Raw genomic sequence first — 20,951 nt, forward strand, 5'->3', positions numbered from 1 at the left:
TATCAGCCTAGATTTAGAGTAGTTACTGTGGAACTAATGACTAAGGCACATACAGGTAAGGGCCAGAAAATTAGAATATTTTCATAAACTTGATTTATTTCAGTCATTGTGTTCAAAAGGTATAACTTTTACATTATATTTAATCATTGCACACAGACTGATGCATTTCAAATGTTTATTTCTTTAATTTTGATGATTATAGGTGGCAACAAATGAAAATCTGAAATTCCGTGGGTCAGAAAATTAGAATATTACCTAAGGCCAATACAAAAAAAGGATTTTTAGAAATGTTGGCCAACTGAAAAGTATGAACGTGAAAAATATGAGAATGTACAGTACTCAATACTTGGTTGGAGCTCCTTTTGCCTCAATGACTGCATTAATGCGGCGTGGCATGGAGTCGATCAGTTTCTGGCACTGCTCAGGTGTTATGAGAGCCCAGGTTGCTTTGATAGTGGCCTTCAGCTCTTCTGCATTTTTGGGTCTGGCATTCTGCATCTTCCTCTTAACAATACCCCACAGATTTTCGATGGGGCTAAGGTCAGGCGAGTTGGCTGGCCAATTGAGAACAGAAATATCATGGTCCTTAAACCAGGCACTGGTAGATTTGGCGCTGTGTGCAGGCGCCAAGTCCTGTTGGAACGTAAAATCCCCATCTCCATAAAGCAGGTCAGCAGCAGGAAGCATGAAGTGCTCTAAAACTTGCTGGTAGACGGCTGCGTTGACCTTGGATCTCAGGAAACAGAGTGGACCGACACCAGCAGATGACATGGCACCCCAAACCATCACTGACGAGGTCCCAGAGTCTGGAGGAAGAGAGGAGAGGCACAGGATCCACGTTGCTTGAAGTCTAGTGTGAAGTTTCCACCATCAGTCTGTGTGCAATGATTAAATATAATGTAAAAGTTATACCTTTTGAACACAATGACTGAAATAAATCAAGTTTATGAAAATATTCTAATTTTCTGGCCCTTACCTGTACATTTAGAGTAGTCACTGAGGAACTAATGAAAAACTAATGAGGAACTAATGAGTGGAACAGTTACTGAGGAACTAATGAAAGACTAATGAGGAACTAATGAGTGGAATAGTTACTGAGGAACTCAGCCACCTAGATTTAGAGTAGTTACTGAGGAACTAAGGGGAAACGAATGCCTAAGGCACACACATTTAGAGTAGTTACTAAGGAACTAATGAAAGACTAATGAGGAACTAATGAGGAACTCATGAGGAACTAATGAGTGGAATAGTTACTGAGGAACTCAGCCACCTAGATTTAGAGTAGTTACTGAGGAACTAATGGGAAACTAATGACTAAAGCACATACATTTAGAGTAGTTACTGAGGAACTAATGAAAGACTAATGAGGAACTAATGAGTGGAATAGTTACTGAGGAACTCAGCCACCTAGATTTAGAGTAGTTACTGAGGAACTAATGGGAAACTAATGACTAAGGCACATACATTTAGAGTAGTTACTAAGGAACTAATGAAAGACTAATGAGGAACTAATGAATAGAATAGTTACGGAGGAACTCAGCCACCTAGATTTTGAGTAGTTACTGAGGAACTAATGGGAAACTAATGACTAAGGCACATACATTTAGAGTAGTTACTGAGGAACTAATGAAAGACTAATGAGGAACTAATGAATAGTTACGGAGGAACTCAACCACCTAGATTTTGAGTAGTTACTGAGGAACTACTGGGGAACTCATGACTAAGGCACATACCTGTAGTGTACTTACTGAGGAACTAACAAGGAAGTAATGACTAAAGTACCCACTTTTAGAGTAGTTACTGAGGAACTAACAAGGAAGTAATGACTAAAGTACCCACTTTTAGAGTAGTTACTGAGGAACTAACAAGGAAGTAATGACTAAAGTACCCACTTTTAGAGTAGTTACTGAGGAACTAATGATGAAGTAATGGCTGATGAATTGGTAATGCAAGCTAGTCTGTCCTGTGCTGTGTGGTTCTGTGAAATGGACTTTGCCACTGATGGTGGCTGCCAAATAACCCGCCATGGGGCCAAAGGAAGTTTCATTGGATTGACATGGTTTGCTGTCTTGCTTTTCTACGCTTGGCTTTTGGTGTGACCTGATTGGAATGTGAGGACGCGCTGTGCTTCATACGCGATTCAACAAAGTCCACAAAGCCATGTAGACTAATCCCAGGCTATGCTAGGAAGCATCTACTGACATGTTTCACAGAAATGTACAGTAGGCACTTTGTCACTCCTTCTTCTTCTTTTGTCTCTGCCAGCAGAACCGGTTTGTCTGGGCTCTCTTTGCCTCCCATGTTCAGATCACCTGAGATCTCCTTTGCCATGGAAACCAAGTGTGTGTGTGTGTGTGTGTGTGTGTGTGCATTGGATGGCTCCCTTTAAAGAACACTGAATAGACTCCAGGGATGCAAAATGAAAATAGTGAATAATGAGATGATACGACACGACGAGAGGGTGTGGCATTGGGGAAAAGAAAAGGAAAATAAAAAGAAGAGAAAGAAAGGTGCCAAGGGGAATGCGAAGACAGTGAGAGGGCGTGTGCAGAAGGTGTCCGCATGTGATGATCATTTTCCCGTCAGTCTTTCTTTGGTCGCTTTCCGGCAAGAGAAGAGACTTTGTCCCCTGTGACCGGCTGCTGTGGGAAACAGGCTGGCGTCAATGATTTATCTGTCATAAAGGAAACATCATACACCTTTATGAGTTCTCATAATGAAACACCTTCATTCTGGACATAACATGGCCTCCATGTTTGAGTTGGGACACCACCGCAGTGGAATTTCAATCCATTCATTCTCTGAACTATTACAGGGTCTCTGACATGACAGATCAATTCTGCTCACATGTGGTGGATAATCTTAGGAATTATCTCCCAATTGTTCCATTTGTGAAAGCAAAATGAGCAAAATATGACATTTGTAGTGGATGGCACCAGCACCCGACATGTTGACATGTTTTCACAATCTCCATTGTTCTGAACTGTTGACCCCAGGTACATAAAATTCTCCACCTTCTGTATCTCTTCTCCCTGTAACCTCACTCTTCCACTTGGGTCCCTCTCATTCACACACATATATTCCATCTTGCTGCGGCTAATCTTTATTCCTCTCCTTTCCAGGGCAAACCTCCACTCTTCTAGCATCTCCTCCAGGTTTTACCTACTCTCAGGACAAAAATAGTCATAAATTCGAGAATAAAATGATAAATGACGATATGGGAAATAACTTGTAATGTTACAAAAATAAAGTCTTACATTTACAAAACTAAAGTTATACATTTTTGAGGAAAAAAATGGAATGGTCATATTGTCAGTAAGTAGTGAACTGGTCCGGAACCCAAGATGCGGAGGCAGGACATGAACAAAAATATTTATTCAACCAAGAGTGTGCACACAGGAAAATGTACAAAACAAAGGTGGCAACAAGGGCAAAAGCAGAGCGACAACACACAGATCATGACACATATTACAAGAATAAAGCAATAAAGCTATCAGAAAAACCTTATAATACCAATAAAGTCATACATTTCCAATAAAAACCTCATAATAACTCATAACTTTATGAGAATAAAGTTGTATGTTTCTGAGGAACAACTGGAAATATTCCTGGGCTAAACGTTGTTATTTGTTAGTTTTCACCAATCAAATCTGAACTAAACCTATGACGAACGGGACTCAAACAAGAAGCCATTTTGTCAAAGGACTGAAAAAAAATGCCTGTCAAACACGACACACGAAACGACAAAGGCGGATGTATGACGTCATCACATTTAGAATAATATTTCTTCACTTCTGCCTAATACTTCTTCACGTCCAAGTAATATTTATATGTCTTCACGTTCGTCCTACTTGTGTTTGTGTCGGTGGTTGAAGCGGCCGAGAAGAAGCCAGAATGTCACCCGTGAAACCAGCAGCAACACCCACTGACTCCATTGGACACTTGAAGGCGCTTACTTGGATTTCTGTGCCAAGATCAAGCCGGGAGCATGGGCCCGTGACGTCATCAGGGTGCGTCCTCCCTGCAGTGACAGTAAAGATCCACGATGTGTCACTTGGCTCAAGCATAAAGGCTTTGGAGGCCTCGTTGGTCCTGTCGCCTTCTGGTTCACGGCTTTCTTTTGTTTTTCTTTGTCTTTACGGCTTGCTCATGAAAAGCAAGAAAAACCTTCAAATACTTCTTACTCACATTTTTTTTATCATGAACTGAAACATTGTTAACATTGTTTGGTTTGTAGGTGAAGCACATGTACATGCACCCTGGCCACCTAGTAGAGAGGTCACATATTTATGAAAAAACTCACAATATTAAGAGAATAATGTCATATATTTTCAACCCAATTTTTTAAATAATATTTAGGGCTGTCAATCGATTAAAATGCTTGCCAATCTCAGGGCACATACAGACTAACATTCCCACCCACATTCATACCTGGACAGTTCGGAGTGGCCAATTAACCTATGGCATGGTTTTGGAATGGGGGAGGAAGCTGGAGTACCCGGAAAAAACCGAGGAGAACATTCAAACTCCACACAGAAATTGAACGGAAGTCTCCTAGTGCGTGGCCTGCGCGCTAACCACTCGTGCACCGTGGATCGCACGTGAATCCGGCCTCAAAAATATTACCGCAGTTAAAGGAAAATTCCGTTAACCAGTTAATTCATTACAGAAAAATTGAAATATTATCATACACCTATGAGAAAAAAAACTCACATTAAGAGAGAATAAAGTCATAAAATGTAAAATAATAGTTATAAATAATAAATAAATACAATAATAAAGTTGTAAATTTATGAAAAAGCTCTTACCATTACGAGAACAAAGTCATAACTCAAACATTTACAAAAAAGGAATATTATGAGAATAAAGTCGGGAATTTGAGAGATGAAAATATTATAAGCCTTAATATTACATGAGCAAAACCTGAACGTTACACGTGACGTCACGGGGCAGCGCCACTCCTGGCAAGACGTGGATCGCTATTCCACAAGGAAAAAAAACCACACACCAGAAACGATGACTCGTCCTGGCTTCAAGTGCCTATTTGATTGGCACTATTTGACGTTGTAAGGTTTACTTGGCGGCAGCTCGTTGGGAGAAATGACGTTCCTCTGTCAGTTAGCGCTTTTTTGGGAATTGACTGCAATTCCATGGATGGCGAGCTAAGCTAACCTAGCTAGCAAAGCCTTAGCTCGTCCATTTAGCCACCCCAGTCCCCCACCGGGGACGCATCGGGCTCCTGTGTGCGTTGTCATAGTTAATGGCTGACATTTTAATCAGCGTCTGACACCGGGAGATCCTCGACGTGTGAGTGCGGGTAGATGGACGTGCTGCAAGCCGCTTGTTACCAGCGGTACACGGGTGGGCAGTGTCGGCGTCGGGGAGGCTAAGCCTGCAGGAAGCTCGGATCAAATGTGGCGGAGGCGGCCAGCAATGTCCCGCTGTGTCTCTGGGACGCAGCCTGTGGCGTTTTATTAAAAAAAACAACCTTTTCTTTTTAGTTAAGCTTCGTGGCGGGGGGATTGATTAAAAGTCATACAGGGAATCTGATTTGACACCCCCCACCTCCACGTTAGCTTGTTATAACATTAGCTGCTTTTAGCGAACAAGCTAGCCACAATCACCCAAACTCATTTTCGCTGTTTTTGGAAGGAAAGTGGTCTTCCCAGCATTTTGCAAGTGGGAACGTCGCTTTTTACTTTTTTCCAATCTTCAGGCAGGCTTTGCACACTGACAATTTGCATACGACTTAAGTCTTAGCTGTCAAATATTTGTCAGTTCAACGAGCAAAGTAGCGAGCTCCATTGGACCTGCAGGAAAGCTCCAAGAGAGGATTACATTGGCACCCACCGGGAGCTTGCCTAGTAGTAGTAGTAGTAGTAGTAGTAGTAGTACTAGCAGTGCTGCTACTGCTACTAGTAGTAGTAGTAGTAGTAGTGTGTCAGTGCTGTTTGGTCTGATGCGGTGATGACTCTTGACTCCATGATGGCTTGTTGCCTGAGTGAAGAGGCGAAGGAGTCCAAAAGGATCAACTCGGAGATCGAGAAGCAGCTCCGGCGGGACAAAAGAGATTCTAGAAGGGAGCTGAAGCTTCTTCTGCTGGGTAAGAGCCTGCATCATCTTCTTCCTCTTCTTGACAAAACAGTCGACTGCTGGCCCGTCAGACACATCCGGCAGTCGGACCTGCCTTTTGAGTTGAGTTCACAGCACATTGGATGCTCTTTGGATAGACCTGGATAGACACTAGAAGCTGTTCATAGAAATCCACTCGTTTTACTGGTTTCACTGCGCATCTCTTCCAGTCAGGGCAGACGACAACTACAATTGTTCCAGTAGTAAATCATGGAAAATCCACTTCATCCGTTCCACACGCTCAGGATTATGAACAAAAACATTTGATAGACAATGCGATCCCTCGTTTATCGTGGTTTGGGTAGGATTCAATGTTCATAAATTGAACATGTTCAGAATTACAGCATAGAAAACCAACTGACGTTTCAGGGCCACGTTGAAAAAAAATTGAGATTTCAAGAATTAAGGCATAAATTTATGAGAAAGTGGTATAGTCGCGAGAAAAAGAAATCGTAGCTTTCAGAGAAAAAAGTTGGAAATATATGAGAATAATGTTTGTTATTTGCCTAAGGGCAAAGGTCACATAAGTCCTGGCTTTTCATAGCTGTTACAACCAAGTATAAAAATATTCTGAGATTTCCACAATAAAATCTTTTTTCACAACTTGTAGCTCAGACTCTGCTGAAATTAAATTTTATATTATCATATCGTGATATATGCTAAGGGCCATCTCACCCAACTCTACTGTAAATTTAGTCATATGTTTACAAAAAAAAGGTGCAAATTCATGAGAAAATGTCACACACTTTTGAGAAAAAAATGTGTACATTTTGAGGAAAAAATGTGTACATTTACAAGAATGCCGTATTATTACCTTGGCCAAAGCTTTCATAGGTTTTATTACCGCCAATTCATGAGAAAAAACTGAAGTGGTAAATTTCAGAGAAAAGAAGCTGTAAATTCACGAGAAAAATGCCATATGTTTAAGAGAAAAAATAGTACATTCACAAGAATAATGTTGTACACTTACGAGGAAAAAAGTTGTACATTTACGATAAAAAAATCGTAATATTACCTTATCCCAAGGTTAAAGGTCACATAAGTTTTTGAGACTAAAATTGACTCTTCTCGCAATTGTATGAAAAAAAGTTGTACATTTACGTAAGTCATGCAGTTACAAGGAATAAAGTTATACAGCTACAAGAAAAAAAATGAGAAAACAGGTTGGGAGTTTCTGAGAATAATGTCCTACATTTATGAGAAAAAAGTTGTAAATTTATGAGAAAAAATATGACCTTTGCCAAAGGTCACATAAGCCCCCACTTTTCATAGCTGCCTCAGGCAATGTCTGTTAGGCCTGAGTATTAAAATAATCAGCGATTTGCACATTTATATAATCTTGTACAGCCACAAGAAAAGATTTGTACATTTACGAGAAAAAAAGTTTGAAGTTAGGAGAATAATGTCACACATTTACGAGGAAAAAATGTTGTAAATATACAAGAAAAAAAAGACCTTTGCCTGAAGCCAAGTTACCCGCCAGTTTATTTAGTATTCTAAAGTGCTCTTTTTTGGAATTGTGCCCATCTTTTGTCTTTTCTCTGTGTTGTAAAGAGGTAAAAAGAAGCAGGTAATTGATGTACATCATGGCCCAGAAAGGCTGCTATTAAAACACCCCCAACAAGTTTTTAGATCCATGCTTTGTTTATTAGAGCAATCATTTTTGTTGAAAATCGAATTCTACCAAAACCAGGGGGTACGAAAACTCAGGTTCCACTGTACTGTATATCCATCCCGCCATTCTCTATGCCACTTAATCCTCAATAGGGTTGCGGGGGACCTGAGTGAAGTTGGCTCCCCACCTTACTCAAAACTTTGGTCAAATAGTCTCGCTACGTTAGTGCTGTTCTGTGCAGTTAAAATGAACGTTGATTTTTGAGTTATTACAGTTTATTACAAAGGTCAACCAAAGGTCAGCCAGCCCCCCGACATGCTCGGAATGAAACCAAAGTAGTCTCATTTTTTTGTGCTAGGTTAGTGCAGTTTTGGGCAATTAAACTGGACTGACTGAAATCAATTTGTATTGCTTTTGCTTTTGAGTTAATTTAAGTTTTGGCCTATTTAATAATTCTGAACATGTTGGGGGGCTGATTATGTAGTAGGCCAAAATTTTAATTGTTAATAACTAAAAAACGAAAGTAGCTCAAACGTTCATTTTAACTGCACAAAACAGCACAAACCTACCACTAAAAAATGAGACTATTTGTAGAGTGAGGTGGGGGAGGGGGTAACTTCACTCAGGTTGGCGGGGGTATACTGGAGCCTATCCCAGCTGACTGTGGACAAGAGGCAGTATACACCCTGGACTGGTGGCCAGCCAATGGCAGGGCACATATGGACCAACATAAGCATGTTTGTGCACTGCGGGAGGAAAGCGGAGTGCCCAAGACGTTTGGAGGTCCTGTCCTGGTGGACAAATGGTGTGTAGTGATCAGGAAGGGAGGGTGGCTTTGTGGATAAATAAGCAAATAAGCAGTAAGTGTGGTTGGCATGATGTATTTTATTTCAATGGTGGATGTCACCAGATGGATATTGATTATGAAGTGTTAATGATGCAGTTGGGGTTACAATTGCCATTCAGGCAGCTTCCAGCGGTGTTTGGAACTAGAAGTTACGTAATGCTGGTTCCAAGTTCCAAGCAAAAGTGGAATTCAGGCGTATAGGTGGCGATGTGGTGGAAGAAAGAGCATGAAGTGGGTTTTGTGCTTTTGTATTAATGGTATTCATCTGCAATATGCAACATCGCTCACTATGTCATGCCGGGCCTGGTTTTACTGCCTTTTTGTGCGGTATTGATGCCTTGTATCATTGCCACGTGACAACGCTGCATGGCCTGCCGTTGCAAAACACAAATGATACAAATGGCCTTTTTCCACTGTGCAGTAAATGCTGCACACCTGTTACTAATCTCCTGCCTTATGAGTTTCCAAGCTAAGTGGCCGTTATTACAAGGTACCGTCCCCAAAAATACTAATTGGTGTTTTGGAGACAGGAAACTGTAGACAAAGTGAACATGAGTCTCACTGTGGGAGAGTTTGCAGGAGTGATTGCAAGCATTGTTTGTTTACTGGCAACCTTCCTGCTGTCTGCTGTACCATCCTCTGGAGGAACAATGTTGATTAGGATGAAGTGTGCTGCAAGGCAAGGTGGTATTCCCTGCCATTCATTCCAATGTAACCCCTCCAGAGGCCCGACTTGCTCTACATCCTTCAGTTTCACTATGAGGTTGGAACCCTTCCTTCAACATAACATTTATGGTGGTTCATTGGTTCTAGACCTGACTGATAAGACTTTGTCTTTTCCTGGACCGCATACTTGCCTGTGCTTTGCACTGGTATTAACCAGCATAGTAGACAGAATCTGAGGAAATAAGCTATGCAAGACCTAAATAAAGCTTCTACTGCAGCAGCGTCACAGTAACTAGACAACGAGTGGCCAATATGGAATACAGTACTACATTCACAATTACCACGCTGCCTCTGCCTTGTGTTTGTATTTTATTTAATTTCACAATTTGATGCTTAAAAATGCTTCATTTAGGCCAAGAATAAGTACAGTTTGCAATTATTGATACTCATAGGCTGGATTGAAACCACAAAAGAGTGATCACTTACGAAGTAATTCATTTATTCACCAGGTCAAAAAGCACATTCTATGCTGGTAAAAACTAAACAGAATTGTAAAAAATGGAAAAAAAAAAACCCAAAAACGGTTAGTTAGTGTTAGTTGTTGGTGTAATATTTGTATATAAAAGCCTTTTTTAACGTAAAGCATTTTTGGTTTGGATATTGGGCTAATTACATATGGCTATGTTGGTGTCAGTCAAGTGAAAGTGATGCTTGAAATGTGTATATCACAAAAAGCTGTTTTTCTCCCTTTCTAGTCGGAACCAATATTTTCCTGAAACTTATTCATGGTCCATTGCTGATTACTAAAGAATGGGGGGGAAAAAACAGAAACAAAAACTTTTTTTGCTGCTGAAAGATGAGTCTAATCTTTGTTTTGGTACGTTCCATGAACACAATATTCGGTGTACCTCGGAATATCAGTCCAAACGGTCAAAAATGGCCTTGTTATGATGTCTTCTGAAAAGTGGCTGGGATTGGATGAGTTAATGACCTGCCTTTTTGACCTGTGTGTATACGTTTAGAACACACAGGAAAGAGGCAGACGTGTGTCCATGTGTCACATAAGGACCGTGGAGGATTGCCCTAAGGAGGTCTTGTTGTGTGAAATGCCAGAGTGCCCATGCAAAGGACATTTAGTGGTTTCATCTGTTGAGCGGAGGAAAATCATTCCAGCTGTAAAGTAGGCTGGATTTTCCCAGATGGAAGATGGATGGAGAGCAGCTCCTGTCAAAGCAGTGCAAGTCCGCTTGCTTTGTAGTCACATGTCATTAAATTTGGGCTACAGTGATCATTTGGACAATACCCATACCTCCATTACAAAAAGTAGTTAAGAATTGTTTCGAATAATTTCTTACGTCACCAACATGCCTACGTCACGCACGCAGAGAACGAAGAAGGAAGCGGGTGTTTGAAGACGCGGGAAGGTTGAAGCGGCTAGAAAAAGTGGCAAGACAACGAAGGTCAAGGAAAAGCAAACGTAAGAAAACAGAGAGAAAATAACATCTTCTAAGGCAGGGGTCGGCAACCTTTACTATGAAAAGAGCCATTTTACCCCCTTGCCCACTAAAGAAAAATAGCCTGGAGCCGCAAAACATAGTATGTTTAAAACAACATTGGAGGGAATTTGGGGGTATCAAAGTAGTTCAGATAAGAAGACAAGTTGTAGTACTCTTGCTAGTATTGACGATAAACTTACATAAATGTACGTGTAAACTTACTTGATTTGTTTACATCGCAAACAAGTTCCCATGCAGCAGTTTTTTTAAGTTATCTCAAATGTATTTTTTAGAATTGTCAAATAGCTCTGGGAAAGTATTACTTATTTTCCTTCATGTTTACCTGTGTGAGAGAGAACTGAATAGCATCCTGTCTGCTCATCCAATCACCAGTCAGAACTCAGTCAGGATGCATTCATGGTCTCACACAAAGTTGGATTACAAAGACATGCATTTTCCCCACTCGGGTGTTTAAAAAATTTCAAGCATTGCAAAGGGAGCGGCTGCACGGCAGGCGAGTGTTTAGTGCGCAGACCTCACAGCTAGGAGACCTGAGTTCAATCCCACCCTCGGCCATCTCTGTGTGGAGTTTGCATGTTCTCCCCGTGCATGCGTGGGTTTTCTCCGGGTATTCCGGTTTCCTCCCACATTCCAAAAACATGCTAGCTTAATTGGCAACTCCAAATTGTCCATAGGTATGAATGTGAGTGTGAATGGTTGTTTGTCTATATCTGCCCTGTGATTGGCTGGTGACCAGTCCAGGGTGTACCCCGCCTCTCGCCCGAAGACAGCTGGGATAGGCTCCAGCACCCCTTGTGAGGATATGCGGTAGAAAATTAATGAATGAATGAATGCAAAGGGAGCCACAACAAAGAGGCTGAAGAGCCACATGCGGCTCTGGAGCCGCGGGTTGCTGACCCCTGTTCTAAGGCAACCTGATCAGTCCAGTTGTGATCAATTGAATGCTCTGAGAAAGCATAAGGGAGCTAACAATGGATGTAATGGGACACATATGCTTCGACTAATGTATATTGCCCTCTAAAAAAGAACAAAAACTAACAAGGTTTTATGGTTTTATATCCACGAGACCAGGCAGTAACAGGTACATTCATGATAACATGTAGTACTTACAGTGTACATCTGCATTTTGATTGTTTTAAACATTAATGGGACTTCCTTCCTGGGTGCAGATTTCACTTAGCCCATAGAGGGGAAGTAACACTACCATCAGCAGCAGCAGCAGAGAAAGAGTATTGGGATGGCTGTGTTTTTGGCACAAGACATGTACTCCCCATTGCTGAGAAATGCTGAGAGCAAACAAGCATCTTGCAGAGTCTTCCTGGCGATGTCAGGTCTACGTTGAGAGCTGGTATTCACTGCTTGCGTCAGTTGCGATGTCAAAGTTGACCAACTTTGGGGCTTATTGCCACAACCTTCTACAATACACGTGCCAGCCAGGCATGATTTGTAACCTAGCGGTAACTTTTACTAACCCACAAACAACACTGGAGCAGCTCCAGTGTTACCTGTCTGTAGTAGCCTGAGGCATTGTGTCGCTACGCCACAAAAATAGTTCTTGTTGTTAGCTGCTACAATAACAATAGCGTGCATCATATACACGTCAGTTATGCAAATGGGTATTGGTTGCCTGTTTTTGGAGGTGTTGTTATTTAGGTCTTTATAGTCTAAATAGGTATGTCCCATTATGTCCATTTTTGGCCCCCTCATGCTGGCTGTTTTTCTCTCTTTGGAATACATGGAGAAGGGAACGATGTGTGTTCATTTTTCACATAAGGATCGTGGATGACCGCCAAAATAAAAAAAAATGCAAAGTCTGAGCTTCAAAAGTGTTGTTTCACTGAAAAAGCTGTCTGCTTATGTTGATGTGTTGTCATGTTGTTAACGTCATCATTGGCGCTAAGCAGTGTGCCACAGCAGCGACATACAGTAACTACAGTCTTCCAGTATTTCCCACACATTCATTTACCTGTGGTGGACAAATATGGTTGGCACTTCCTGTTTGCCCTTCATCATACATCATAACGGGGCTGTCTGATTGTAGCCGTACAGTAGGTGGCAGTGTGTACAGCCTTGTAGCTCATCTTTGTGACAAACCTCATACCGCATGGTCTGTTGGAAGAAGACGTAGCAGAAGGGATTAGTGTCTCAAAGAGTCTCTGCTGAGGAAAACTATGTCACCAAACTGCCGTGTCTGAAACAATACCATCAGCCATTCTCATGTCTGTGGCCAAGACATCCATTTGCTTAGTCTCCTATTGTACCGGTAGATTCCAATAGTTTTCTTTCTTAGGTCAACCTAAATACGTACGGTACCTGCGTAGTTGTTGGTGTCCCACACCTACACAACCCTGTGGGTCAACGGCAGGGCACGTGCAGTTTTTCTATTCCCCAAATGACAATTGAATGCATGAAGGAATGGGTATGACATCATAGTAGATATTAAAAGTCTTGGGTGTGGATGTCCCCACAGACAATACACACACGCACGTATGATGACATTTCATGTCAAGTGGGTATACAACTTGTAGGTATTAGTTTTATTTGTGTACAGTGGCACGCCTCCTGACCATTATTAACTTAGTCGCTACCGAAGACCTATTGATACGCAGGATTTCGTCTTTTTGCACAAGGGGCAAAATTACTTGATGACACAATTGCACAATAGCAGAGCTCATGTTTGGTGCAGTGTTTAGCAGTAAAAATGGATACAAGGCGGCAGAAGTGCATCTTTCCCATGTATTAACATGCTCCACCGTGAGCAGGAAGTGGAAAAGCATGGAGGAGTGTAGCCTGCAGAAGGTTACTCATTGGAGGAAGGTTTTAAGATATGCACACGCATGTCATCCACTAATAGGCTGGGCTGGGTTGAGGTCGTTGTTAGGTACCTCAGTTAACATGCCCCGGTTCGCTGTTTTTTTGGCCACCCAACAGGCTCAAACTCTCCTCTACTTACTCCATTGTTTCTTTTGTTATGGCCTACTTTTACCACGCCTCCCCAAAAAGGAAATGATGCCTGAAGAAAAGTCCACCAATTACAGCTCGACCGTTAACATTTGTTTTGGGGTTCACCTCAAGCTCTGCCATAGGGGGTGGAGCCAGCTGTCGCCATTTATGCTAGTGGTGTGGAGCGGTGTGTAATTGAGGCTTAAGTTGTATTTTAGCGACACCATCCTGTAGCTAGTGAAGTATTTGATGTGGGGTTAGTCGCTGTTCCAATGACTGCTGACATAGCGAATATTGACTTGTTTGTTCAAAAGCCTAGCTCAAAGGTATGATTTGTAGGTTTTTTTTAATACTGTCAACATGGGCGGGAACAAATATTCATGCGTTCTGCAAACATATACTTGTTAATAACCGAAGGCAAGGTCTGTTTCAGCTGTGCGCCTCAAAAAGAGCATACATTTGTGTGAAAGGCATGGAACCTGCTCCTATCAAGGGGTCATTTCCGGCTTGGATTCCTTGAAGCAAATGTTCATGTCCTGAAAATGTCTTTGGAAAAGTTCCAGCGGGCAAAAACGGGCCACTTCCAGCATTTGCTTCCTAATCCAGTGAGAAAAAGCCCCCCAGCGCTGAGCTGAAGTGGCCATCCAAGTAGCTTCCTGTTTGAGGTGCTCGGGGGAGTGTTAGGGAATCATTTACTCAGGGCACACTTTCTTCCTCACACCCCCTCTCTCTTTACTTTGCAAGGTGGATGTGTCACACTCTGCTCCTGGTTATTGATCTTCATGTAAATCACCAGTCAAATGGCAGTTTGGGCCTCTAGCTAGCCCCTCCCAGTAAACTGGATGTGTTCCATGGCTTCCTTCCTCTAAGGTGCTGCTTATTTCAGGCGCTGTTGGACTAATGATAGATAATAATAATAATAATACATTTTATTTGTATAGCGCTTTTCAAGATACTCAAAGACACTTTACAAAAGAATGAAGTTGAATAAAACAAGTAAACAGAATAAAAGACACACCAAAATACAACATTCATTGGTTAATACATGAGTAAAAACATGAGTACAGTTAAAACATGAGTAAAAGCGGGGTGGGGCACAGCAGTCAGGTATCAAAGGTTAAACATTAAAAACAGATTTAAAGAGGTGGGTTTTGAGTTGTTTTTTGAAGGTGGGAAGGTCAGGGCAAGCACGGAGTGAATGGGGCAAAGAGTTCCAGAGAGTGGGGGCAGCGATGGAGAAGGCTCTGTCTCCCTAGGTTCGGAGCTTGGTCTTACAGGGGAGTGCCAGGAGGTTTGAGTCTGAGGAGCGAAGGGGACGCGGGGGATTATGTGGATGGAGCAGGCCTGAGAGATATGGGGGGGTCAAATCGTGGAGGGCTTTGTAGGTGATGAGAAGAATTTTGAAGTGAATGCGTTTGGGGACGGGAAGCCAGTGGAGGTTTTGGAGGACAGGGGTAATGTGTTCACGGGAGCGGGTGGAGGTGAGGAGGCGGGCAGCGGAGTTCTGAATATATTGTAGTTTGTTGAGGGTTTTGGAAGGTGTACCGTAGAGAATGCTGTTGCAGTAGTCCATTCTGGAGGTGATGAATGCATGGATCAGGGATTCAGCGGCAGAGAATGTAAGTGATGGACGGAGTCGGGCTATGTTCTTAAGATGGAAGAATGCAGTCCGGGTTAACTGTTTGATGTGGGGTTCAAATGAAAGGGTGGGGTCCAGGAGGATACCAAGGTTGCGGATGAGCGGGGATGGAGTGAGGGTGGCGCTGTCAAATTGAAGATGGAAATTATGGGTGGGCGTTGTGGTGTTTTTGGGACCGATGATGATAATATCTGTTTTGTCACTATTTAGTTTGAGAAAATTTTGTTGCATCCAAGTTTTGATATCAGCTAAGCAGTGGTGAGGGTGGAGTAGATATTGGAGGTGATGGAGGTGGTAGAAATGTATAGTTGAATATCATCGGCGTAGATAGATGCGTTATTAACGAAAAATAAGAAAATGGAATAATACATGATAATAATTACTCATGTAAGGTAATAAGTCTAGTCCAGTTTTATTTTGGTTCAAAGAAGCACTTTATATGTCCATCACTGCTGTAAATACACACCTGTGTTTGCAGATTCAAACAACTGATTTGGAGCGCATGAGAAAGTGGAAAGGACGGCATGGCTCTTTTTGACCACCGGGTCTTTCACATCACATATTCAACAGAAACGTTGTAATAGTGCTGCTGAGTTTATTAGAAATAACATGCACAACTTTTTCACCAAGTAGGGCAACCAACATTTTAAGACATGCTCTCCATCTGGAGGTTACCTACAGCCGCAGCTGCTCATGCCAGTCTCTCTGAACAATGTAGAGACTGCCGTTTATTTATGTTCATAGAGCACACAGCGGACACTATAAGAAAAGCTTTAATTGGAGAGTTCATGGTGAACAACTGTTGCATAATAATTCATTTACGTTCCCAGTTTGGGGTTCTGAACAACCTCTACTGTACAGATGTACAGATGGCATACACTACAGCACATTGTAAGTCTGCATGAATAAGTCTGTTATCATGTACAGTACTGTCACCTCTGTGACCTCAGTGAAAAGCGGCTGCAGGGGGAAAACCCATTGTGACTAGCGTTGCATGTTTGCCTTGCCTCCATGGAGACATGAGGAAGCCTCTCCCCGAGTGCTTTCTGACATGTATTTATGAGTCTGGAACCAGGGGTTGCCATAGGAACTAGCATGAGCCCCAAAGAGTAGCTGCCAGGAATGTACTGCAGCTTGACCGTGAGAAATACCACCATGCAGGCACTGGGACGATGCAGTCATCTCGCCTCTGCTTTTCTGTCATATGTCGCTCACATGATGGACGTGGAGTGGGAATAGGTGCGTCCCATGACGTGCATCCATAGCTGCCTCTTTTCATCTGTTTTTATGTCGTAGGGTTAGTTATTCTTTTCGAGGCTTGCCGAGCATCTTAATCCAGCCCACCCAGCATTTCCACATTCCTTTTTTTAAACCTTTTAACATGGAAAGTAACCGGTGACTTACAGTGCTATTGTGGCACGCTTGAGTTGTCAAAACAGTCAGATGGAATCCCTGGCATGTACAAAAATGCCATTCAAAAAACACATGTGAACACACATGAAGCACAAAGTCATTACCTACAAACAAACAGTATGTGCAATACGCATGCTGCAAGGCATGCTGGGTAGCTTGTGGTTCTCTTTCACCCAACATTTTGTTGGGTTTTGTTTTGCGATTTTGCTTGATTGCAAAATATGTTGATGGAGGTGGTCAGAGAAGTAAACAAGGAGAAGTTAACATACACATACCGTGGTCCTGATTGTGTTTCAGTTATCATGGTTTATATTGTTGTTGCAACTGGACTACCCAGCATGACATGCGGGCATTTGGAAATAATCTTATGTAATCTTAATCTTATGTTCAGCGCCTGGTTGTTGTGTGTTCCATTTCCATGTGACTTGTATATGAACCAAGCTAGAACAATATTATTATTTTATATTAATTTAACAGCTAACACCAAAACTTTTTTTATCTGGCCGACTAACACGACGGAAGAGTGGATTGCTAGCTCTCCATTTGGCTACCAAGACTCAACAAGCTGCTGGTTTGCGGTGAGCATTTTTGACATGAGGACTGGAGCACTTTGTGCCGGAAGACACGGCCATCCCAAGGAGAGCCGACTTTGGAAGCTTTGTCGCTGCCGTGTTGTTGACGGAACTCGCATGTATGTGTGTCACTGTGCCTAGAAAAGAAGTTTGGCTAGTGTTTTAAATCATCCAAATATGGCAGGATACTGCAACTATTACCTGTTATCATCAGCGTATGTGTTAATGTATTATAATGTATTATGGATATCAAACTTTGCAATCTTGGTAGAGGTTTTTTTTAGAGGGCTTCATAGTTGAAATTAGGGCTGCAGCTATTGAATATTTTAGTAACCAGGTATTCTACTGAAATTTTTGTTGATTAATTGAGTAATCGGATAAACATATTTTTGCTTGTTTTAAAGAGAAATAAAAAAATTCACAAGAAAAAATAAAACATTTGACTAGGTAATGAAGGAGCAATTGGTTGAATTATTTAGATCAGGAGTGCCCATTACGTCAATCGCCCATTACTGGTCGATCGCAAAGGCATTGTGGGTTGATCGCAAAAGTTATCATCCGTCCTCACAATGACATCTGACCTGACCTTTCTCTGACACATGGCTCACTGCGCATGCAACCGCGCTAAGTACTGCAAAACTCTTGCAAGCTAGCGAGTAAGAAAGGAATAAAAATGTGGAAAGCTGGAAAAAAGCTGGCCCAAGTAAAAAGCCAAAGACCTACCACTACCATACGGAGTGGGAGTAGGACTTATTCTTCACAATGTAATTTTCAAAGTGCGTTTGTCTACAATTACTTTTTTAATTACTTTACCGAAGAAGGAAAATGTGGAGCGCCATTTTCGGACTGTTCATAAAAACTATAACACCCAGGTGCCTCTGAAGAGCGAGCTGAGAAGGAGAAAGGTGAAGGAACTAAAATCCTAAAATCCCTAAAATCATTTTTCACACTGCTAATTTCACTATGCATCCATGGCTGATTCCATTCAGTGCAAGTCATCAGAGTAAGGTAATGACAAAAAAATTTACTTGTCGTTATATTGTGCAATATAGGTTGATGCAGTAATGCAAGGTACACCAGCATATACTGTACATATAAAAATAATTATCAATATATTTATAAATAATTTTTAGTTGGTGATAGATCATTTTGACTCAGTCATGTCATAAGTCGCTCTCAGGTTGAAAAAGTGTGTGCACCCCTGATTTACATAATGTAGTGTAAGTGCCGAAATCAAGGCAAGACAACAAAAACATAAGCCAATGACACCACTAGTTACTCAGTCAGGCAATAATAAATGAACTAACAAGTCCATGAGAAAAATACATGATCACAATGGCGTTCATGGCACAAACGGCGCAAGCAAACAAGTCACTTTTCCACACAACATAGCGGCTTCATATATGAGTGCCAATGGTGAAAGGCGTGTGCCTCTTACCGCTGAGTTGTTTTATCCATCAGCCACACCACCAACCGCGACCAGAAGCACGGCGTTAAACTGCTACATGTTTACTTTTCCTTCTCTTTCATTGTCCTGCCACTTTTTCTAGCCGCTTCCATCTTCCCGTGTCTTCAAACATCCACTTCCTCCTTCGTCCGCCGCGTGGGAGACGTAGGCACGTTGATAAAGCAATTTTTCGAAACGTGGAAAACCTCCTTGACTACTTTTTGTAATCGAGGTATTGGGATTATTCGAATAATTGTTAGCTATCTCAAACAAACTCCCTTTCTAGTGTTACATACAGTGAAGAAAATAAGTATTTGAACACCCTGCTATTTTGCTATTTCTCCCACTTAGAAATCATGGAGGGGTCTGAAATTTTCATCGTAGGTGCATGTCCACTGTGAGAGAGATAAACTAAAAAGAAAAATCCAGAAATCACAATGCATGATTTTTTAACAATTTATTTGTGTGATACAGCTGCAAATAAGTATTTGAACACCTGTGTATCATCTAGAATTCTGACCCTGAAAGACCTGTTAGTCTGCCCATTAGAAGTCCACCTGCACTCCATGTATCATCCTGAATCAGATGCACCTGTTTGAGGTCGTTAGCTGCATAAAGACACCTGTCCACCCCATACAATCAGTAAGACTTTAACTTGTAACATGGCGAAGACCAAAGAGCTGTCCAAAGACACCAGAGACAAAATTGTACACCTCCACAAGGCTGGAAAGGGCTACGGAGCAATTACCAAGCAGCTTGGTGAAAAAAGGTCCACTGTTGGAGCTATCATTAGAAAATGGAAGAAGCTAAACATGACGGTCAATCTCAATCGGAGTGGAGCCCCATGCAAGATATCACCTCGTGGGGTCTCAATGATTCTAAGAAAGGTGAGGAATCAGCCCAGAACTACACGACAGGACTTGGTCAATGACCTGAAAAGAGCTGGGACCACCGTTTCCAAGGTTACTGTAGGTAATACACTAAGACGTCATGATGTGAAATCATGCATGGCACGAAAGGTTCCCCTGCTTAAACCAGCACATGTCAAGGCCCGTCTTAAGTTTGCATATGACCATTTGGATGATACAGAGGAGTCATGGGAGAAAGTTTTATGGTCAGATGAGACCAAAATAGAACTTTTTGGTCATAATTCCAATAAGCGTGTTTGGAGGAAGAAGAATGAAGAGTACAATCCGAAGAAAACCATCCCTACTGTGAAGCATGGGGGTGGTAGCATCATGCTTTGGGGGTGTTTTTCTGCACATGGGACAGGACGAGTGCACTGCATTAAAGAGAGGATGACTGGGGCCGTGTATTGTGAGATTTTGGGGAACAACCTCCTTCCCTCTGTCAGAGCATTGAAGATGGGTCGTGGCTGGGTCTTCCAACACGACAACGACCCGAAGCACACAGCCAGGAAAACCAAGGAGTGGCTCCGTAAGAAGCATATCAAGGTTCTAGCATGGCCCAGCCAGTCTCCAGACCTGAACCCAATCGAAAATCTTTGGAGGGAGCTCAAACTCCGTGTTTCTCAGCGACAGCCCAGAAACCTGACTGATCTAGAGAAGATCTGTGTGGAGGAGTGGGCCAAGATCCCTCCTGCAGTGTGTGCAAACCTGGTGAAAAACTACAGGAAACGTTTGACCTCTGTAATAGCAAACAAAGGCTACTGTACCAAATATTAACATTCATTTTCTCAGGTGTTCAAATACTTATTTGCAGCTGTATCACACAAATAAATTGTTAAAAAATCATGCATTGTGATTTCTGGATTTTTCTTTTTAGTTTATCTCTCTCACAGTGGACATGCACCTACGATGAAAATTTCAGACCCCTCCATGATTTCTAAGTGGGAGAAATAGCAAAATAGCAGGGTGTTCAAATACTTATTTTCTTCACTGTATAATGCACAGAAAAGGGAAAGAAATATGTTGGAAATGATGGGCAAAATTCCCCAAAAAGTGCACGTCCCCTTTTAAGGTTTGTAGCTTTTTATACAAGACTCATTTATATGTGGTCATGGTGCGATACATCCCAATAATATCGTATGTGTTGAGGTTCCCCTTTCATGAAACCTATATCCTAACCTATACCCACCACCAAATTTTCAAATCAACAAGTTTACCCATCCCTGTCCTATACCATCCTCTTGGACCCTTG

General features: G+C 41.9%; 1 protein-coding gene across 2 annotated transcripts in view; it reads left to right on the forward strand.

Annotated features, from left to right (window-relative positions):
* Nucleotides 1-4,933: 4,933 nt before the first annotated feature.
* The window catches only part of LOC131130131 (guanine nucleotide-binding protein G(q) subunit alpha), a 34,008-nt gene continuing 17,990 nt past the window's right edge, over nt 4,934-20,951 (forward strand). For both annotated transcript variants that reach the window (XM_058074324.2, XM_058074323.2), the window contains exon 1: nt 4,934-6,103. In XM_058074324.2, coding sequence (XP_057930307.1) covers nt 5,968-6,103 — 136 coding nt within the window. In that variant the 5' untranslated portion in view covers nt 4,934-5,967. The remainder of the gene's footprint in view (nt 6,104-20,951) is intronic.

This window comes from Doryrhamphus excisus, linkage group LG4 (assembly GCF_037039965.1).
Source record: "Doryrhamphus excisus strain RoL-2023G ecotype Guam linkage group LG4, RoL_Dexc_Guam_v1.1, whole genome shotgun sequence".
NCBI lineage: Eukaryota > Metazoa > Chordata > Actinopteri > Syngnathiformes > Syngnathidae > Doryrhamphus > Doryrhamphus excisus.